Source organism: Epinephelus moara, chromosome 23, assembly GCF_006386435.1.
Source record: "Epinephelus moara isolate mb chromosome 23, YSFRI_EMoa_1.0, whole genome shotgun sequence".
Lineage (NCBI taxonomy): Eukaryota > Metazoa > Chordata > Actinopteri > Perciformes > Serranidae > Epinephelus > Epinephelus moara.
In genome coordinates this window covers 20,692,673-20,708,085 of record NC_065528.1, presented here as the reverse complement: position 1 = coordinate 20,708,085, position 15,413 = coordinate 20,692,673, and the positions used below count along the sequence as shown (strand labels likewise).

Below are 15,413 nucleotides of genomic sequence, written 5' to 3'. Positions count from 1 at the left end.
TTTAATATATTTTTTCGTGCAAAGAAGGCTACAATTTAGCGGGAAGAAGTTTGCAGAGTGGTGACAATTAGCTAGCCAGTGGATACACTCACAGGGACACATACACTGACATGCACGCACAGTCGGACCATCTACCGCAACAACAAACAGAGAAGCTCGGACAACAACACACCTCTCTGTCTGCTCAGGACGCCACTTCCTCTTCTATATGTCTTTACCTTGTCAACAGTTGTGTGCCGTTGTATAAATGCTCTAAATGTCGTACACAGCTCCTTTAACTGGTGGGCTAGTATTTGAGTAAATGTGCTTAGTAGCTTTCCCACTTTCTGTGAGAGTTACAGAAAGAATAAAATACAGGGATTAAGTTCAAGGTGGAGCGTGCAGCACATGAAGGTCAGTGCTACAGTAAGTCATCCATGCTGCTCCAACATACTTTCAGCAAATGTCCAATAATCAAAACAGCAAGTTCAGCACAAATCCAAAACACGTGGCTCCTGTCTGCTCACATTGGCCTTTGCCGAACCAATCTGCCTGCTCAAGAACTTCTCAAGACAAGTCTGCACAAAAGGAATTATTAATGCAAGCTTACAAATAATACCAGCTCTCAGTTTTAAGTGCTATTGATCCGCTGTCTGTTCTTTAAACTGCCTGTGCTTTACACACATAGAGAAAACAGGTATTTTCAAAGATGGACAATAACATTTCATCTCTGTAAGAATGGGTATGTTTGAGCTTGAATCAGTAGGTGTGTCTCTGCTCCTCCCTCACACTGTGCACTCCACGAGCAAAGGTCAGTTAACACGTTTACAGCTGTGCCTGTAACATATTATTGTACTTTCACAGCCTATTTTCCGAGTCCATTCTTAGCCTCATAACCCTCCCTCTCTCCTCCCGTCTTTTCACAAGACATTTTTAAAGGAAAACCAACTATAAGGGAAACTAGCTGTAACTGCTGGACCTGTATCTAGTAACAAATCACTGTTGCTGTAAAGCTGGGTCACAACTGAAAGCTGTTTTAAACAGTGGCAGCTTCTAAGTCTCAATAATGGTCATGTCCACCTGGTACGAAGGCCTGGTGTCTGAAGAGGAGTGCGGAGAAATCAAAGCTTTAAGTCTGTCTGTGTTTGACTTCCAAAAACAGCACTACGGTATATTTAAACAGACTACCTGTGAGTGTAACACAGTTAAGGTCCATCATTGGCAAATTCTGATTAGTTTCTAAAAAGTTCAAACAACCCATTCTCTCAGAATGACAGCGGGTTCAGCTTTATCCTGTGTTGTGTTGGCATAGTGAATCGGAGTGTGGAAATAGCTCTGGCAATGTAACAGTTTCGTTTTATTAAACAGAAGCCAACTGCTGAACATGACTGAATACATTAGCTGTCTAAAGACAATTTCTTACAGTGCAGACTGGTAACATTTTAGGAGATCATTTCTATCTTCAGAAGACTGAAAACGTCACAAAATGACTATAAAGAGACTCAAAACAACTACAAAGAGACACAAAATGACTATAAAGAGACTCAAAATGACTACAAAGAGACACAAAATGACTATAAAGAGACTCAAAACGACTATAAAGAGACAAAACGACTACAATGAGACACAAAAAGGCTACAAAGAGACACAAAATGACTATAAAGAGACTCAAAACGACTATAAAGAGACTCAAAACGACTATAAAGAGACTCAAAACGACTATAAAGAGACTCAAAACGACTACAAAGAGACACAAAATGACTATAAAGAGACTCAAAACGACTAAGAGACACAAAATGACTATAAAGAGACTCAAAACGACTACAAAGAGACACAAAATGACTATAAGGAGACTCAAAACGACAAGAAGACACAAAATGACCAAAAAAAGCCTGAAAACTACTACAAAGAGATGCAGAATGACTACAAAAAGACTGAAAATGACGACAGAGATTTCAACTGACTACAAAGTGACACAAAATGACCACAAACTGACTCAGAACGACTACAAAGAGACACAAAATTACTATAAAGAGACTCAAAATGACTACAAAGAGACACAAAATGGCTACAAAGAGACTGAAAACAAATACAAAGAGAATGAAAATGACTACAAAGAGACAAAATGGCTACAAAGAGACTGAAAACGTCTACAGAGAGACTGAAAATGACTACAAAGAGACACAAAATGACTATAAAGAGACTCAAAACGACTACAAAGACACAAAATGACTATAAAGAGACTCAAAATGACTACAAAGAGACACAAAATGGCTACAAAGAGACTCAAAACGTCTACAAAGAGACACAAAATGACTATAAAGAGACTCAAAACGACTACGGACACAAAATGACTACAAAAAGACACAAAACGACTATAAAGAGACTGAAAACATCTACAAAGAGACTGAAAATGACTACAAAGAGACACATGACTATAAAGAGACTGAAAATGACTACAAAGAGACACAAAATGGCTACAAAGAGACTGAAAACGTCTACAAAGAGACACAAAATGACTATAAAGAGACTCAAAACGACTACAGACACAAAAAGCCTGAAAACTTAAAAAGAGATGCAAAATGACTACAAAAAGATTGAAAATGACTACAAAGAGACACAAAATGGCTACAGAGACTGTAAACGACTAAAAAGAGATGCAAAATGACTACATAAAGACTGAAAATGACTACAAAGAGATTCAAAATAACTACATAGAGACACAAAATGACTACAAAGAAATGCAAAACAGCTGCAGAGACTCTCAATAACTACAAACAGGGGCAAAACAACCACAGACAAAACAACTATAGTGAGATGGAATTACCACAGAGAGATGCGTGACAACAAAGACATGCAAAACAACAACAAAAAGAGAGTAAAAAACTATAGAATCTGTGTGTCTAGGTGTGTGCTCCTGTGTGGGAGAGCTGGTGTGGCTTTCTGCATGTCTACACCCAGGGGCCCACAGTATCATTATCTGCCCATGGTGATATCTGCTCAGTCAGTCAAACTGAAAAGCTCAAAGTTTCCGATTTCTGTTATTTCTTCCCATTTTTGTTATTTCACACGGCATCCCTCCTGGATTTAAAATATAGATTAATGCTCTTTCCTTCTGTAGCTTAAGTCTTACAAATATCATAAAAAATTAATTCAAAACATCAGGCACTTCAGCTTTGTGAAAATTGATAACGTGCTCCTGCATATCTCTGCCATAACAACTCTTTCCTGCAGACATAAATCTTAGATGCAAGCACGTCTTTGTTTCTCACAGAAAATGTTCTCTCCTCTCCTCTTTGGTGAAAAGTGTTGCTGTCTTGAGGAGTTATGTCGAGATGAAAGTGTGTGACATGTTTATTTTTCAGCAGCTGGTGAAGTGAGGGAAGACGAGTGGTTCGGTAGACAGCACAGTGCGTTGTACACGCATACTGTTGTTTAAACTTTCTTTGTCACGGACGATGTTTCGCGATGGTTTATGATGCATAGAAACCGGCAGAGAGGGAGAAATACAGCTGTTGCTATTACAGATAACTGCACGAGTTACATCACTGTTATGGGAAGGCACAAAAATATGTAACCATTAGATTTACTGTATAGTTTCTTGCAATCTAACACTGCAAACAGGTAGGCACAAAGACAGACAGGGACAGGTGCGGTTCCATGAGAAACAGATTGACAAGCAGAGACAAAGGCATGCATTACTGTAAGTGTGGATCATCAGGGGGTAAATGTGTTGACACATCCCCACTGACAAGAGGCAAAAATCCCAGTCAGTCAAACTCTTATCTCTACCTTATGTTATACTTCTCTTTTAACAGGCTTAAAGGCTTCTGCAGACTTTATCATAGCTGTATCCAGTGTTATGTAAATGTGCAGGGAGACAACATGTTAGTCCATGATAAGCTATAGTAAGGGGAGCAGACTGCGGTGTAAGTAGGTTAGACCCCAGGGGCCCTAAAGACACTGTCTGGTTTCAAACTGCCAAAGAATTATGACAGTGTTGCAACATCTGCTGCCTGAGAGGAAGACAGACAGTGATGGATGGCCAGGTGTGTTCAGTGTGTGTGTGTGTGTTTGTGTGTGTGTGTGTGTGTGTGTGCAGAATCCCTGCTCACAGTATTGTATGTGCACATTCACATGCACCTACAAGCACACCGGCTGAGGCACTGGTTAAATAAGCAATGCATACATCTGTGACAGCTGACAATTCCAATTTACGATGAATCAAAATGAACACTGTGAAAAATTCACAAACACACGGCTGCACACATACGCATGGCTGTGGGCAACACACACACACACGCACACAACCTGACAAAAACACACTAAGTTGTTTGTGATGGCTTGCTGTTTAATACCTGTCAACAACTTCCATATGAACGCGTTTCCAGTTGAATAAATAATCCCATCAGAGGAGATAAAGATTAATGATGTATTTATCATCCAATGACAAGAGCTCCATGCTGCACATAAAAGATCAGTATCTGGATGTCAATGGCGGATCCCATTTGATGAGATTACTGAACAGTAGGAAATATAATGCCACTTCACTGTCAGGAAAATTAATGCTACGTTCATAAAACATGACGTGTACCACATACTTTGTAGACATGAACTTTGCCGAGACGAGCAGATACCTCCTCCAGTCAGGAATCTGAGCACATTGATGTGAAAAACAAAATGAGCAGTTGTCTTTAACAACACTACTATATTTATCATGCCTGAAAGACATGCTTGTCACTCTGTGTGAGCCTGAATTATAATGTGTGTCAACACTGTACACCTTCAGGTCAATACGCCAGGAATACACTACAAAGAAGAAAAGCACATCTTTATAATTACACTGTATTCATGTCATATATATATATATATATGTATATATGTATATATATATATATATATATATATGTATGGTCATTAACACCAACAGTTATCATGTCTATAGTGAGTGCAAAAGATCCAGACGTGCTGCGGCATGAGTAGCAGCTCGCAGGAAAAGACAAGTGCTGACAGTGAGAGCTAACCTCAAGTGTTTGGCCTGGATGTATCACATAACACAATCTGAGTAGTTTGTGGTGAGATAGCAACAAACGTGTGGTTTTGTGATTGACTATTTATTTATGCAGGTACAGACCTTTGTTCTTTAAATTTAACAGACCAAGCTTATACTTTAAACTCTATATTTTTATCTTTTAATCTCATTTCATTTTATGATTACAAATTGTACTCCTTAGAAACAGATTGAGAGTAGATAGGACATTGAAATGTTTGCGGTGGTCATTTGACTGTTACAAAAGAAAATGGCGACTATCGTTAGTTGTTAATGGTGACAACACATGTCAGTCGGGCCGTAAAGTGTGTCTGATCACTAATTTGAGAACTCAGTTTTGGCCTATTCTTACACCTATTCAGTCCCTTCAAGATGTTGCGATGCTGCGACCGCAACAAGTAAAGCAAACTCAGCCAATCCCCATGAATTCTGTGTGACCTTGCAATTTTTGTCCAATCACCGCAACTTTACCACAGATTTGACCATTTAAAAGGGGTGAAATCTAATTTTATTGTAGAGCTGTGTGCAGCTTATTGATTCACCCAGCTCTCCCTGTTTATAATGAGACTGTTGTTGCGGGAGTTCTGTGCCTGGGACAGAGTCACACACATACAATGTCAGGGCTAACTGTTAGCATCACATAGCTAACATTACCCAATTGTTGTCAACAAGGATAACGGCAGAGATAAGCCGTTTCAGTTTGAGATTAACTGCTCAGTATCAGATGTTAATGAGCTGCGAGGCTTCTGCCCAAGCAGCAAAATATGACGAGTAGTGATGAGATCACGTTGTGCTGTTAGCTTGTGCTAACAAGGCAGATAGAGCAGCAGGAGAGCCTCTCACGGGGACAATAATTTGGTGCTGCGTCAACGGCATTAACAGCTGTTGCTGCCCTCCCTCCCCCTCACCTGCCCCCATCACCACATATATATTTTAATTCTGTGGGAAACACTGAATACGCCTTGACAGCATCACAACTATTTTTGCAATTTTCAGTTGCCCTTACAATGTCATTGCAAAGAAACACCTATAACATTGCAACATTGATCAAATTCTTTTTAGAAAAGCTGTCGTGAAATCATACATTTCTGGCCGCAACAATCTCCAAAACAGCCTGCAAAATCTTGGAGGGACTATTTGTCTTATTAAAGAGAAAAATTCAACCGTACACCAATCCAAGTTACTCCCTTTCACTGAGCTAACGTTAGCGTAACTGTCATGTTACTTCATGGCAGAGCACACTACATTTAAACTTGACTTAAACAAAATTAGTTTGAGTTATCCTTGTTAGTCATTTCGTTAGTTAGTCCTTTGTTCCAACAAACCGCTAGTTAGTTAGTTAGTTGTGAAATATGCTGATTTGCATCCTCGTGGTCTCTTTCTGCCTATCAGCTGTTGGCTGAAGAGCAGCTCTCACTCGTTCTTCGGAGGCAGCTACAGTTTTCAGTTTACATGCAAACAAACATTACATGCTATTAAAAGAAACAATGATAAATTATCGGATTATTTTAAAAGTAACAGACTGCTTATTTAAATACATATTACTCCACTGCTTGTTATCTCATGACTGCAAAACGTCACCTCAGTGAGTTCATTACTGATCAGAAGTTTATATGGAAGTTAGCACTCTGCAGAAGTTGCACTGGCAGCAGTTAACACAAAAATGGCCGCCACTGTGACCATCTTGCTACGTTGACTTGAATGAAAATGTCCATTCTACTCTCACTCTAATTCTATGTTGAATTCTTTAAAAGCCATTTACTTTTACTTCGTTAGATGTCAGATGCCCTAAAACCTTAAAGGCTATCCCTTCCTGTCTACATCTCATGCTTCACCGACTGCTGTGTTTGAGCTGGGTCTGGGTGACGGAGCCGGACTGGCAGATGCGGGGGTCTTGCGCCCGGTGGGGATTGGTGGCAGGATGGGCTTGACGCTGGATCCAGGACGTCTATCAGAGGACGAAGACATGGCAACATCTGGCTGATCTGTGCCCGGACAGATGACCTCAGGATTTTGGTCTGTTGCCATGAAGTATGAAATGGGAGAATTTTAGTTGACACAAATACGAATATGGAAACACATCAACAAATGTCTTGACTTAAATACAGCTATCTTACTTATCTTATAATCAGATGTACTTTTTTTCTGATTTACAGACAGTAAAGAGTGTTTTTAAACTATAAAATGCGCAACACATGAAAAATATAGTTTGCATAGTTTGGAAAAGTGTTGAAACTAAAAACGGCGTACAACAACTTACTTGTTAAACTGTCTTTTTCCCTGGCTTCTATTCTTGTAAATCTCTCCTCACTACACTATCTATATATAACAACACAGAAATTCCCCACAATGATAAAAAAACAAAACAATAACAACCTCTGAGTGGTTCCAAGGTGTGTCCCAGGACGGACATATCTAGCGGCTCCACTGAACCAGACAAGCCCCCGGCTGAACTTGGCACAGTCAGAGCTGAACTGGCACGAGACACATCCGAGCTGCTTGTGAAAGGAGGAGAAGATGGGATGGAGGCAAAAACAATCCACAGAGGGTGAGGGAAAAAGAGACGGACCAAGAGAAGAAAAGGGAGGAAGAAGTTCATGTAGTGAGTAGGTGGGATGTGTGCAGGGAAACGAAAAAAATAGGTTACTAAAAGAGACCAGAGACGAAGTAAGAAAAAAAAAGGAAGTGAGAAGCTTCCGCTGGAAGAAAATTTAGCAGAATGTGCTTTTGGAAGTTTTATCATGCTGGGATCACCGAGATGGACCGACATAGATAGTATTTTTCAATGCATGTCTTAATATCCATAATGAGACATTTATTTGGGGATGACTACTGCTGGTTAAAGGGACAGTTCACCCCAAATCATTCCTCTTACCTGTAGTGCTATTTATCAATCTAGATTGTTTTGCTGTGAGTTGCTGAGTATTGGCCGTAGAGATGTCCTCTGGAATGTAATGGAAATAGATGGCACTCTCAACATGATAAAAGTAATGTGCATCCACTCATGGGCGAGAGACTTGTGCTCATGATGGTGCGAGATGTAAACATTAATGGTGTCCTCCTTGGCTGAACTGCGACGTTAGCTAGCTCAGTGGTGCTAGGTGAGCTAGCAGTAGATGCACACTTCCTTCTGTGCAGTGATGCAGTTGGCAGGTGTAGTTCGGTAGAATGAAAATAGCTCCTACATGAAAGTCTCTGGATTATCTTGAGTAACCGAGTCATGATTTCTGGAAAGAGACATTGCTGTTGAATGTTTTAAATGTATGTTTTTGTTGTGTGAGCGTCAAAAGCCGAGTGCAATCCATCCATTTTCATCCTTATCAGATGACTGAACCACCACAGCTAGCGCCTATCAAAGTGAAGGAACAGCTGCTGTAGTCCAAGCTCTCACCCAACATCTGAGTCTAGAAGTCCTATGGAGGAGACTTACTGCAGCCGCTTGTATCTGCAATCTGACTCTTCCGGTCACTACCTAAAGCTCAGAACAATAGGTGAGGGTTGCAGTGTAGATTGACCTGTAAATCAAGAGCTTAACCTTCCAGCTTAGCTCCCTCTTCACCACGATGGTCCAGCGCAAAGCCCACATCATTGCTGACGCTGCGCCAAACCACCTGTCCATCTCACGCTCCATTTTACTCCTTTGCTCAGGACAGCAACTCTCTCCCATCACAGAGGGAGCCATCCACCAGTACCTTCAGGTTCTATTATACTGGAGAGAAGGCAAACATCTTCTTCTTTTAATAACTTTTAAAGCTCAACATAGTTTAGCGCCGAGTTATATAGCTGAGCTTCTGACAACCTATGCTCCAAGTCTTGACCTGAGATCCTTAAGCCTACCCTCACTAGCCGTCCCTAGATCAAGGCTGGTAGCTACAGGTGACCGAGCTTTTGCCATCGAAGGCCCGAGGCTCTGTAATTCCCTGCCTGAGGAGATTAGGCTAGCTAGCACATTATCTGTTTTTAAATAACTGCCTAAAATATATCTTTATAAGAAAGCTTTCCCTTTAAATGCCTGATTTGTACTTTTGTGATTTATTTCCTTTGTACTGTTTTGTTGTCTCATTTCTATGCACTTTGTGAAGCTCTTTGTTTAGATAAGTGCTATACAAATAAATATTATTATCATTATTACATCATTATTATCTCTCTCAGCAACTCACAAAATAATTTTGATTGATAAACAGCACTACTGGTAAGAGGACAAACATGCCATTTTGATTATGGGGGTGAACTATGCCTTTCATAAACACAGAAGTAAAGATTTTTGTCATTTAATTTAGGCATTTATAATGCTAGAAGCACACACACACTCTCTCTCTCTCACTCACTCACACACACACACACACACACACACACACACACACACACACACACACACAAGACTACCTTAAAATCCTATCAGAGAAATACAAAAGGATCCTCTGTTAATATACGTGAGACAGACACACAAGTAAAGACACATCCCTATTAAGAGCACTGCCAACCAGTAGACAGATGTCTGGAATCCTCTATAGAAATACTGAAGGGCTGAGTAATGCTTACAGTACATACTGGCTGCATGTATCACTCAGACCGCGCTGACAGAACTTGTAAAATTCTCAACAACTTTGCTGAAACTCTTTCTGAGAACATGAACCCGAAGGGAGCAAATTAATTTTGACTTCACTGTATCTCTGTAGGTATCTTAAATGTCTTCTTTTGAGACTAATCCAATAAATTGATGCTAATTTGTAACAGTGTGAAAAAGCTGTGTGTGCTGTTGCAACGTACGACACACACACATAACCACACACACTATGTCAATGTCTGATTAAATCAATATTTGTGCAGTACAACTGTTTATTGAGAGTAAGTGTTCACACAGGGGAGTCAAAAAGCCATAAAATCTGAATTTATGAGTGAGTGTATTTGTGTGTAAGCAAGTGTGTGTCTGTGCATGTGCGTTTGGATTTGTCCCCACATGGCATGTACTCGCAGAATGAGCTCTATAAAAGTGAACATATGTTGTAAAAACAGGCCTAGGGAGAAAGAAAACTACTACAAAAAGCAGTTTCCTGCTCCTAAATCTTCAGTTTCGGATTGTTTTTATGAAACCGCAAGACTTGCTCCGGATTCTTTCACCTCATCTTAAATCAAAATGCTATTGTTATTATGAATTTAGAAACCATAAAAAGTGAAATCTTACATGACTTTGAAGTATATCAATAAATCTGTTAATCTCACACGCTAACATCTGGCCTGACTTGTTACTTTCGACTGCATTGGTGGAGTGTGAGCACCTGTATGTGTGTGTTCTTACCTGCTGTCGTCACTTAAATGAGCATCAGGATTCTGCAGAGATGACGGTGCTGTTTGTGCAGAGCTGAGGTAAACAAAAATAAAATTCAATCATTCTTCTTCACAAGTATAAATCATACGGAAAACCAATTTCACATCAAGGTTTTTTTCATTCAGATTTAGAGTAGTCATAACAGGTATATTTTAGGACCATTGAGCAGAGAGTGCCACTTCATGAGCTCATCATATGAACAAACACTCAGATTCAAATAATTCGGCCACCTGCCACTTCACCCTCAAGGTCAAACAATAAACCCAAAACAAACCATCAAAACGCAGTTAGGACAAGTGCACAATTTAAACCAATTTGGCCCAGCCGAGAGTGCCCACTTGAAATTAAGCATTGGAAAGCATTGGAGTGCACGCTGGTTATAATGAACCTTTTGAAGAGCTGGCTGTAGACCCCTGGACTCTTCCCCACTAAAGCCTCTCTGACCAGCTGCTCACGCCTCCTGATGGAAGCTAGCTCCTGCAGAGGAGAGACAAACAGAGAGGAGGAGGAGAAAGGTGAGAGGAAGGGGAGACAAACAGGAGTTGCAGGTGAAAAACAGGAGTGATTAAAAGGGAGAGGAGACGGGGGGAGGGAGTGGGATGGGTGAGTGATGATGTATGGCAGGGAGGATTATTTTCCCATAAATTTGTTACAGTCTAGATGTCTGTTTAACATTCACTTACAGTCTTCATTACCAATAAATTTTTCATCAGACATCTTGTTACTCACAGCGGGGCTCTTCTGAGGGCTGAGCTGTGCCTGGATCTTGGTAAGGTAGTTTCTGTAAGACGGATCAGAGGGGTCGAGGACTGTGGCAGAGTGTGACATGAGTGAACCTGATCCTGACCTCGACAGGGATGGCGAGGGTGGCCTCTCCTCTGGCTCGTGACCTGAGAGCGAAAGAGACAGTGTGAATCAATACTGCACAATCCTGTGTATAATGGTTACAGCTGAACATACCAGCAGAAGATGTATATACTCTGTGTATAGCATGAAAAACGAATCTACCAACCGCAGAGTAGACAATCTGCTTCCTGCTTATACTGGCACATGCATGCCCAGTGTACATAAATTGTCACAAGACATCCGTTTTCAGCCGTGTTAGTATGGAACATGGATGTACAAGGAGAACTGGACACAGCGATTGAGGCAGGGCCCCACTCATTCCTATTAAAACTACTCAGTGGGACATGAAGCCAAAAAAGTCTGACTTCACAGGTGTAAATTTACCCAGCTCTTCTGCACTGTTGAACCCAAAGAGTCGGCGCACTACAGACTTTTGCGAGTCGAGCGGCTAACTTCCCCCGGCACAGCAGCTAACTTCCAGTTTAGCTCTCCGTTAACCTGAATGCAAATAAAATAATGTGTCGCTCTTCTTCACTTCTGAATGCTATCAAACTAAATGTATCAAATCCTGATAGTGAAATGAGTCATTCATTGGTGGTTGTAACTAGCGATGTGCGCGATTAGTCCATTAAACAGCAGTCAGACAGCAGTCCCCCTCCCCATGGTAATGCTCGAGTAAACTGGAGTTTCAAAACTGCATGGTGGGAAATTGGAGAGACTCGCAAAACCAGCGCGGTTTGGCAGTACTTTGATCTAGAAAATGAAAACAAGGTAGCATGTAGGCTGTGTCAGAAAATAAACTGGCTTGACTTGAACAATGTGCAACCACATTCAATTCAAGAATTTGGATGTTTGTATTTGTTGTCAGATAATGTGCAGGGTTTACATTCATACTGCACGGCACAAAATGCCTCATTTCAGCTGAAATTTAATTACAATTTTGTTGTTGTTTTATTAACTTTAAAGTGAATTACTATCATCTTTGTTGGATAATCTGCAAGGTTCAATGTGCCCCACATTTCAGAGGCAATTTTATGGACTAACTTTTGGTTAACTTTTGACTGAGTTGCCGTCATGTTCACATTCATACTGCACGGTGCAAATTGTCTTGTACTACAGCGGTTGTTGAAGACTGTGCACTAGTTGACAAGTCTTAATCAAAAATTTTGCTTAGTCGACAGGGAAATTAGTTGCCAGGAACATCCCTAGTTGTGATGCTAAAAAGGATGTTTTCACTGATTTACAGAAGTCTGTTTTCCAATGTAAGGCCATGGGAAAAAGACTTTTGGGCCACATGGCTCTTGGACGTTTAAATTCCACACTTGGCCACTACAAAAACTGACCTCAAAGCCCGCCGCACTTCCTGTGGGCCTGGTATGGATGGAGTGTATTTCTGAAATGGTTCTCAATGCTTTTGTGAATGAAGATCATTTTCATTTTAAAACAGCTTTTTAAAAAGAAAATGCAACAGTGTGGATGTGACCAACGTATTTTTTCAGACTTAACAAAGCTACCAAAGATCTTATACATCTGTTTTACTGTAATACTTCCTGACACTCGAACATTGAGATGTAAACAGTGAATTGCTCCATTAATTAAAAAGTTGCACCCAGTGCCTTGCTTCAGAAAATAAGCCCCCTAACACTTTGAGTCTGCTAATGATGATCTTAACAACCTAACACACCTGTGGACGTGTTGTCAGGGGAACCTCTGTTGTTGTCCTCTCCTTCTTCCTGCTCCTCTAGCAACAGGTACTCCTTCACTACCTGCTGCAGTGTCTGATAGGCTTCTTCCAAGTCATCTACTCTCACATCAAAGTGCATACAAACACACAAACACACACACACACACACACACACACACACACACACACACACACACACAGTGCGACATGGAAAAATCTGGTTGTAAGCAGAGCCAATGCATCTCCCATCAAACAGTAATGAATCAAAGATATGGGCATGATGACCTTAGTGTAATGAGGCGCCAGCTAGCAGTGCATAAAAGTGATGAGGTTCTGCGCTCCCTGTATGTTCATCTCATTAAGAAAACAGCTAACATGTCTGAGTGCTTTCATGAGGGAATGATAAACACTGCTATTCTGTGGCTATGTACCCTTAATACATGTGGTAATTGGATTGAAAGTGTAGTGTATGGATTTTAGTGGAGTGTGTTTATTTATCCAAGGCTATTCCAATGACACTTGAACTGCTCTAAGCCAGGGTGAGGCAAGGCATTGTTTGTTTTTGTTTGTTTGTTTTAGCTCTGCGAAGCACTAAATGACAAACTGCTAGGGAACAGAGCTATCGCAGCAGACTTCAATATTTCTTTCTTATTAGCATCATATCCAAAGGTTGAATAAAATAGAAAGAACGTTTCTCCCCTGGGAATCAATTAAGTGTTTTCTCGGGTTAAAAATGAATTGTTAATATTTATAATTACACTCTGTACTACAATTAAACTTTCATTAACTAAGTTGTACAATGGATCCAATTAGCCACCAGAGGATACGAAATTACCATTACTATTCTCTGTCATGCACACTTTAAATCAACACGTACAACATCACACAGCATGAATGAATACATTTATATCACAATAAAAATTAGTGCCTCCTTGACGTACCACTGGGGATAACATTATCGAAGAAACCCGGTCGCTGCCTGTTAGTATTGGCGTAGAGCTCTATACGTGATATCGCCATGTCGATCTGTGCTTGCGTATAGAGACCACTGCTTTTCAGGTGGCCCCTGTACTTTTCAACCTGGGTGGGGAAGAGCAGGATGTAGCGAGGCTCAAAGTAGCTGTTCTTCAGACTGAACACACCCTGCGAGGAGAGACAAAGAGAATGCAGTTTATTGTTCATTTTTTATTAACTAATTTTTAACAATTTAACTACTGTGAAGCACTTTGTGACCTTGCTCTGTGAAAGGTGCTATACTAAATAAACTTCACTTAATTACTTACTTACAACGAGGGTTTGATATTCTGTTCACTGCAACCTTGAATTCTATTCCCTTAAATCTGTGCTCAATTTTATCTTAATTTCGTGTTAAGAGAGAACAAAAAGAGAACTCCAACTCCAGATGCACCAAATGTTCATAGTCGTCTAAATCTGCTCTTATCCAGGTGTGCTGAATGATGAATCCCACTTGATCATAAGTGACCAGAGTAACACCCAGTCTAAACACTAAGTAAGCGCAGGTGTTGTGCTGTGTGCAAATACACCTGCACATGCCTAAGAATTGGAGAGATGCCTCCAAAAAAAGTAGGCTGTAAGAAGAACGTCAGCTGCAGTGAAATCAACATACTGTTAAATAAACTCTGAAAAAAGTAAAAACATATGACTCTCCAGAGCGTCCGTATGGTGTTAGAGCAATATAAAAACCCAGCGACGGCAAAACATTTGTGATGCTGTAAATGCTGTGCCAGCAGCAGTAGTGGAGGAGGTATTCAGATATTTTACTTAAGTGAAAGTACTAAAACCACACTGTAAAAATACTCTGTTATTAGTAAAAGTCCTGCATTGAAAATGTTTCTTAAGTTAAAGTACGTAAGAACAATCAGACTAATGTGTTTAAGTAAAAGTCATGATGCAGATTCAATTAAATCAATTTAATATATGAAAATAATTAAAATTAAAGGAAAAGAAGCAAGTCCTCATATTTGAGAAACTGGAACAATGAAATGTTTTTGCATTAAATATGATTTAAACGACAAAACATTTCATTTCTGCTGCACTTGTATATTTTCATATGGTTTATGTGCAAAAATCTTAATTTGTAAAGTAACTAATAACAAAAGTCGTCAAACTGTAGTGGAGTAAATATTATAACACTTCCCTGTGAAATGTAGTCGCGTAGAAGTAAAATGTATCTTAAATTGTATAAAATTATGTTCCTAATATATTAAACTTATATTTCTTTGTGTCAGAGAAATATTTTGTGGATTTTTCAAACTAGAGGTTTTTATTTTATCTTGTTAAGAGTGCTTTCAACCACTCAAAATTTTCTCTGAGTTAAGAGAAGAGCAAAAGTAAGAAAGCATTAGTAAATCCCAGAAATTAATTGGTACTAACAAAATAAGAGCAACTCATGGACGAAAATAAGAGGTTAAGTGTTCAGATATTGCTTCCTGCTTGGAGCCCATTGTTCCATTTATTGTACATGTAGTCATGGACCGCGGAATGCATCTGAACAAGGGGGGGGG

General features: G+C 40.0%; 1 protein-coding gene across 3 annotated transcripts in view; it reads right to left on the bottom strand.

The window, feature by feature from the left end:
* Window positions 1-4,325: 4,325 nt before the first annotated feature.
* Window positions 4,326-15,413, bottom strand: part of lrguk (leucine-rich repeats and guanylate kinase domain containing) — a 29,014-nt gene continuing 17,926 nt past the window's right edge. For all 3 annotated transcript variants that reach the window (XM_050036393.1, XM_050036394.1, XM_050036395.1), the window contains exons 14-20: window positions 13,830-14,031; window positions 12,889-13,005; window positions 11,088-11,248; window positions 10,747-10,835; window positions 10,329-10,391; window positions 7,406-7,524; window positions 4,326-7,047 (exon numbers count right to left, since the gene is read on the bottom strand). In XM_050036393.1, coding sequence (XP_049892350.1) covers window positions 6,854-7,047; window positions 7,406-7,524; window positions 10,329-10,391; window positions 10,747-10,835; window positions 11,088-11,248; window positions 12,889-13,005; window positions 13,830-14,031 — 945 coding nt within the window. In that variant the 3' untranslated portion in view covers window positions 4,326-6,853. The remainder of the gene's footprint in view (window positions 7,048-7,405; window positions 7,525-10,328; window positions 10,392-10,746; window positions 10,836-11,087; window positions 11,249-12,888; window positions 13,006-13,829; window positions 14,032-15,413) is intronic.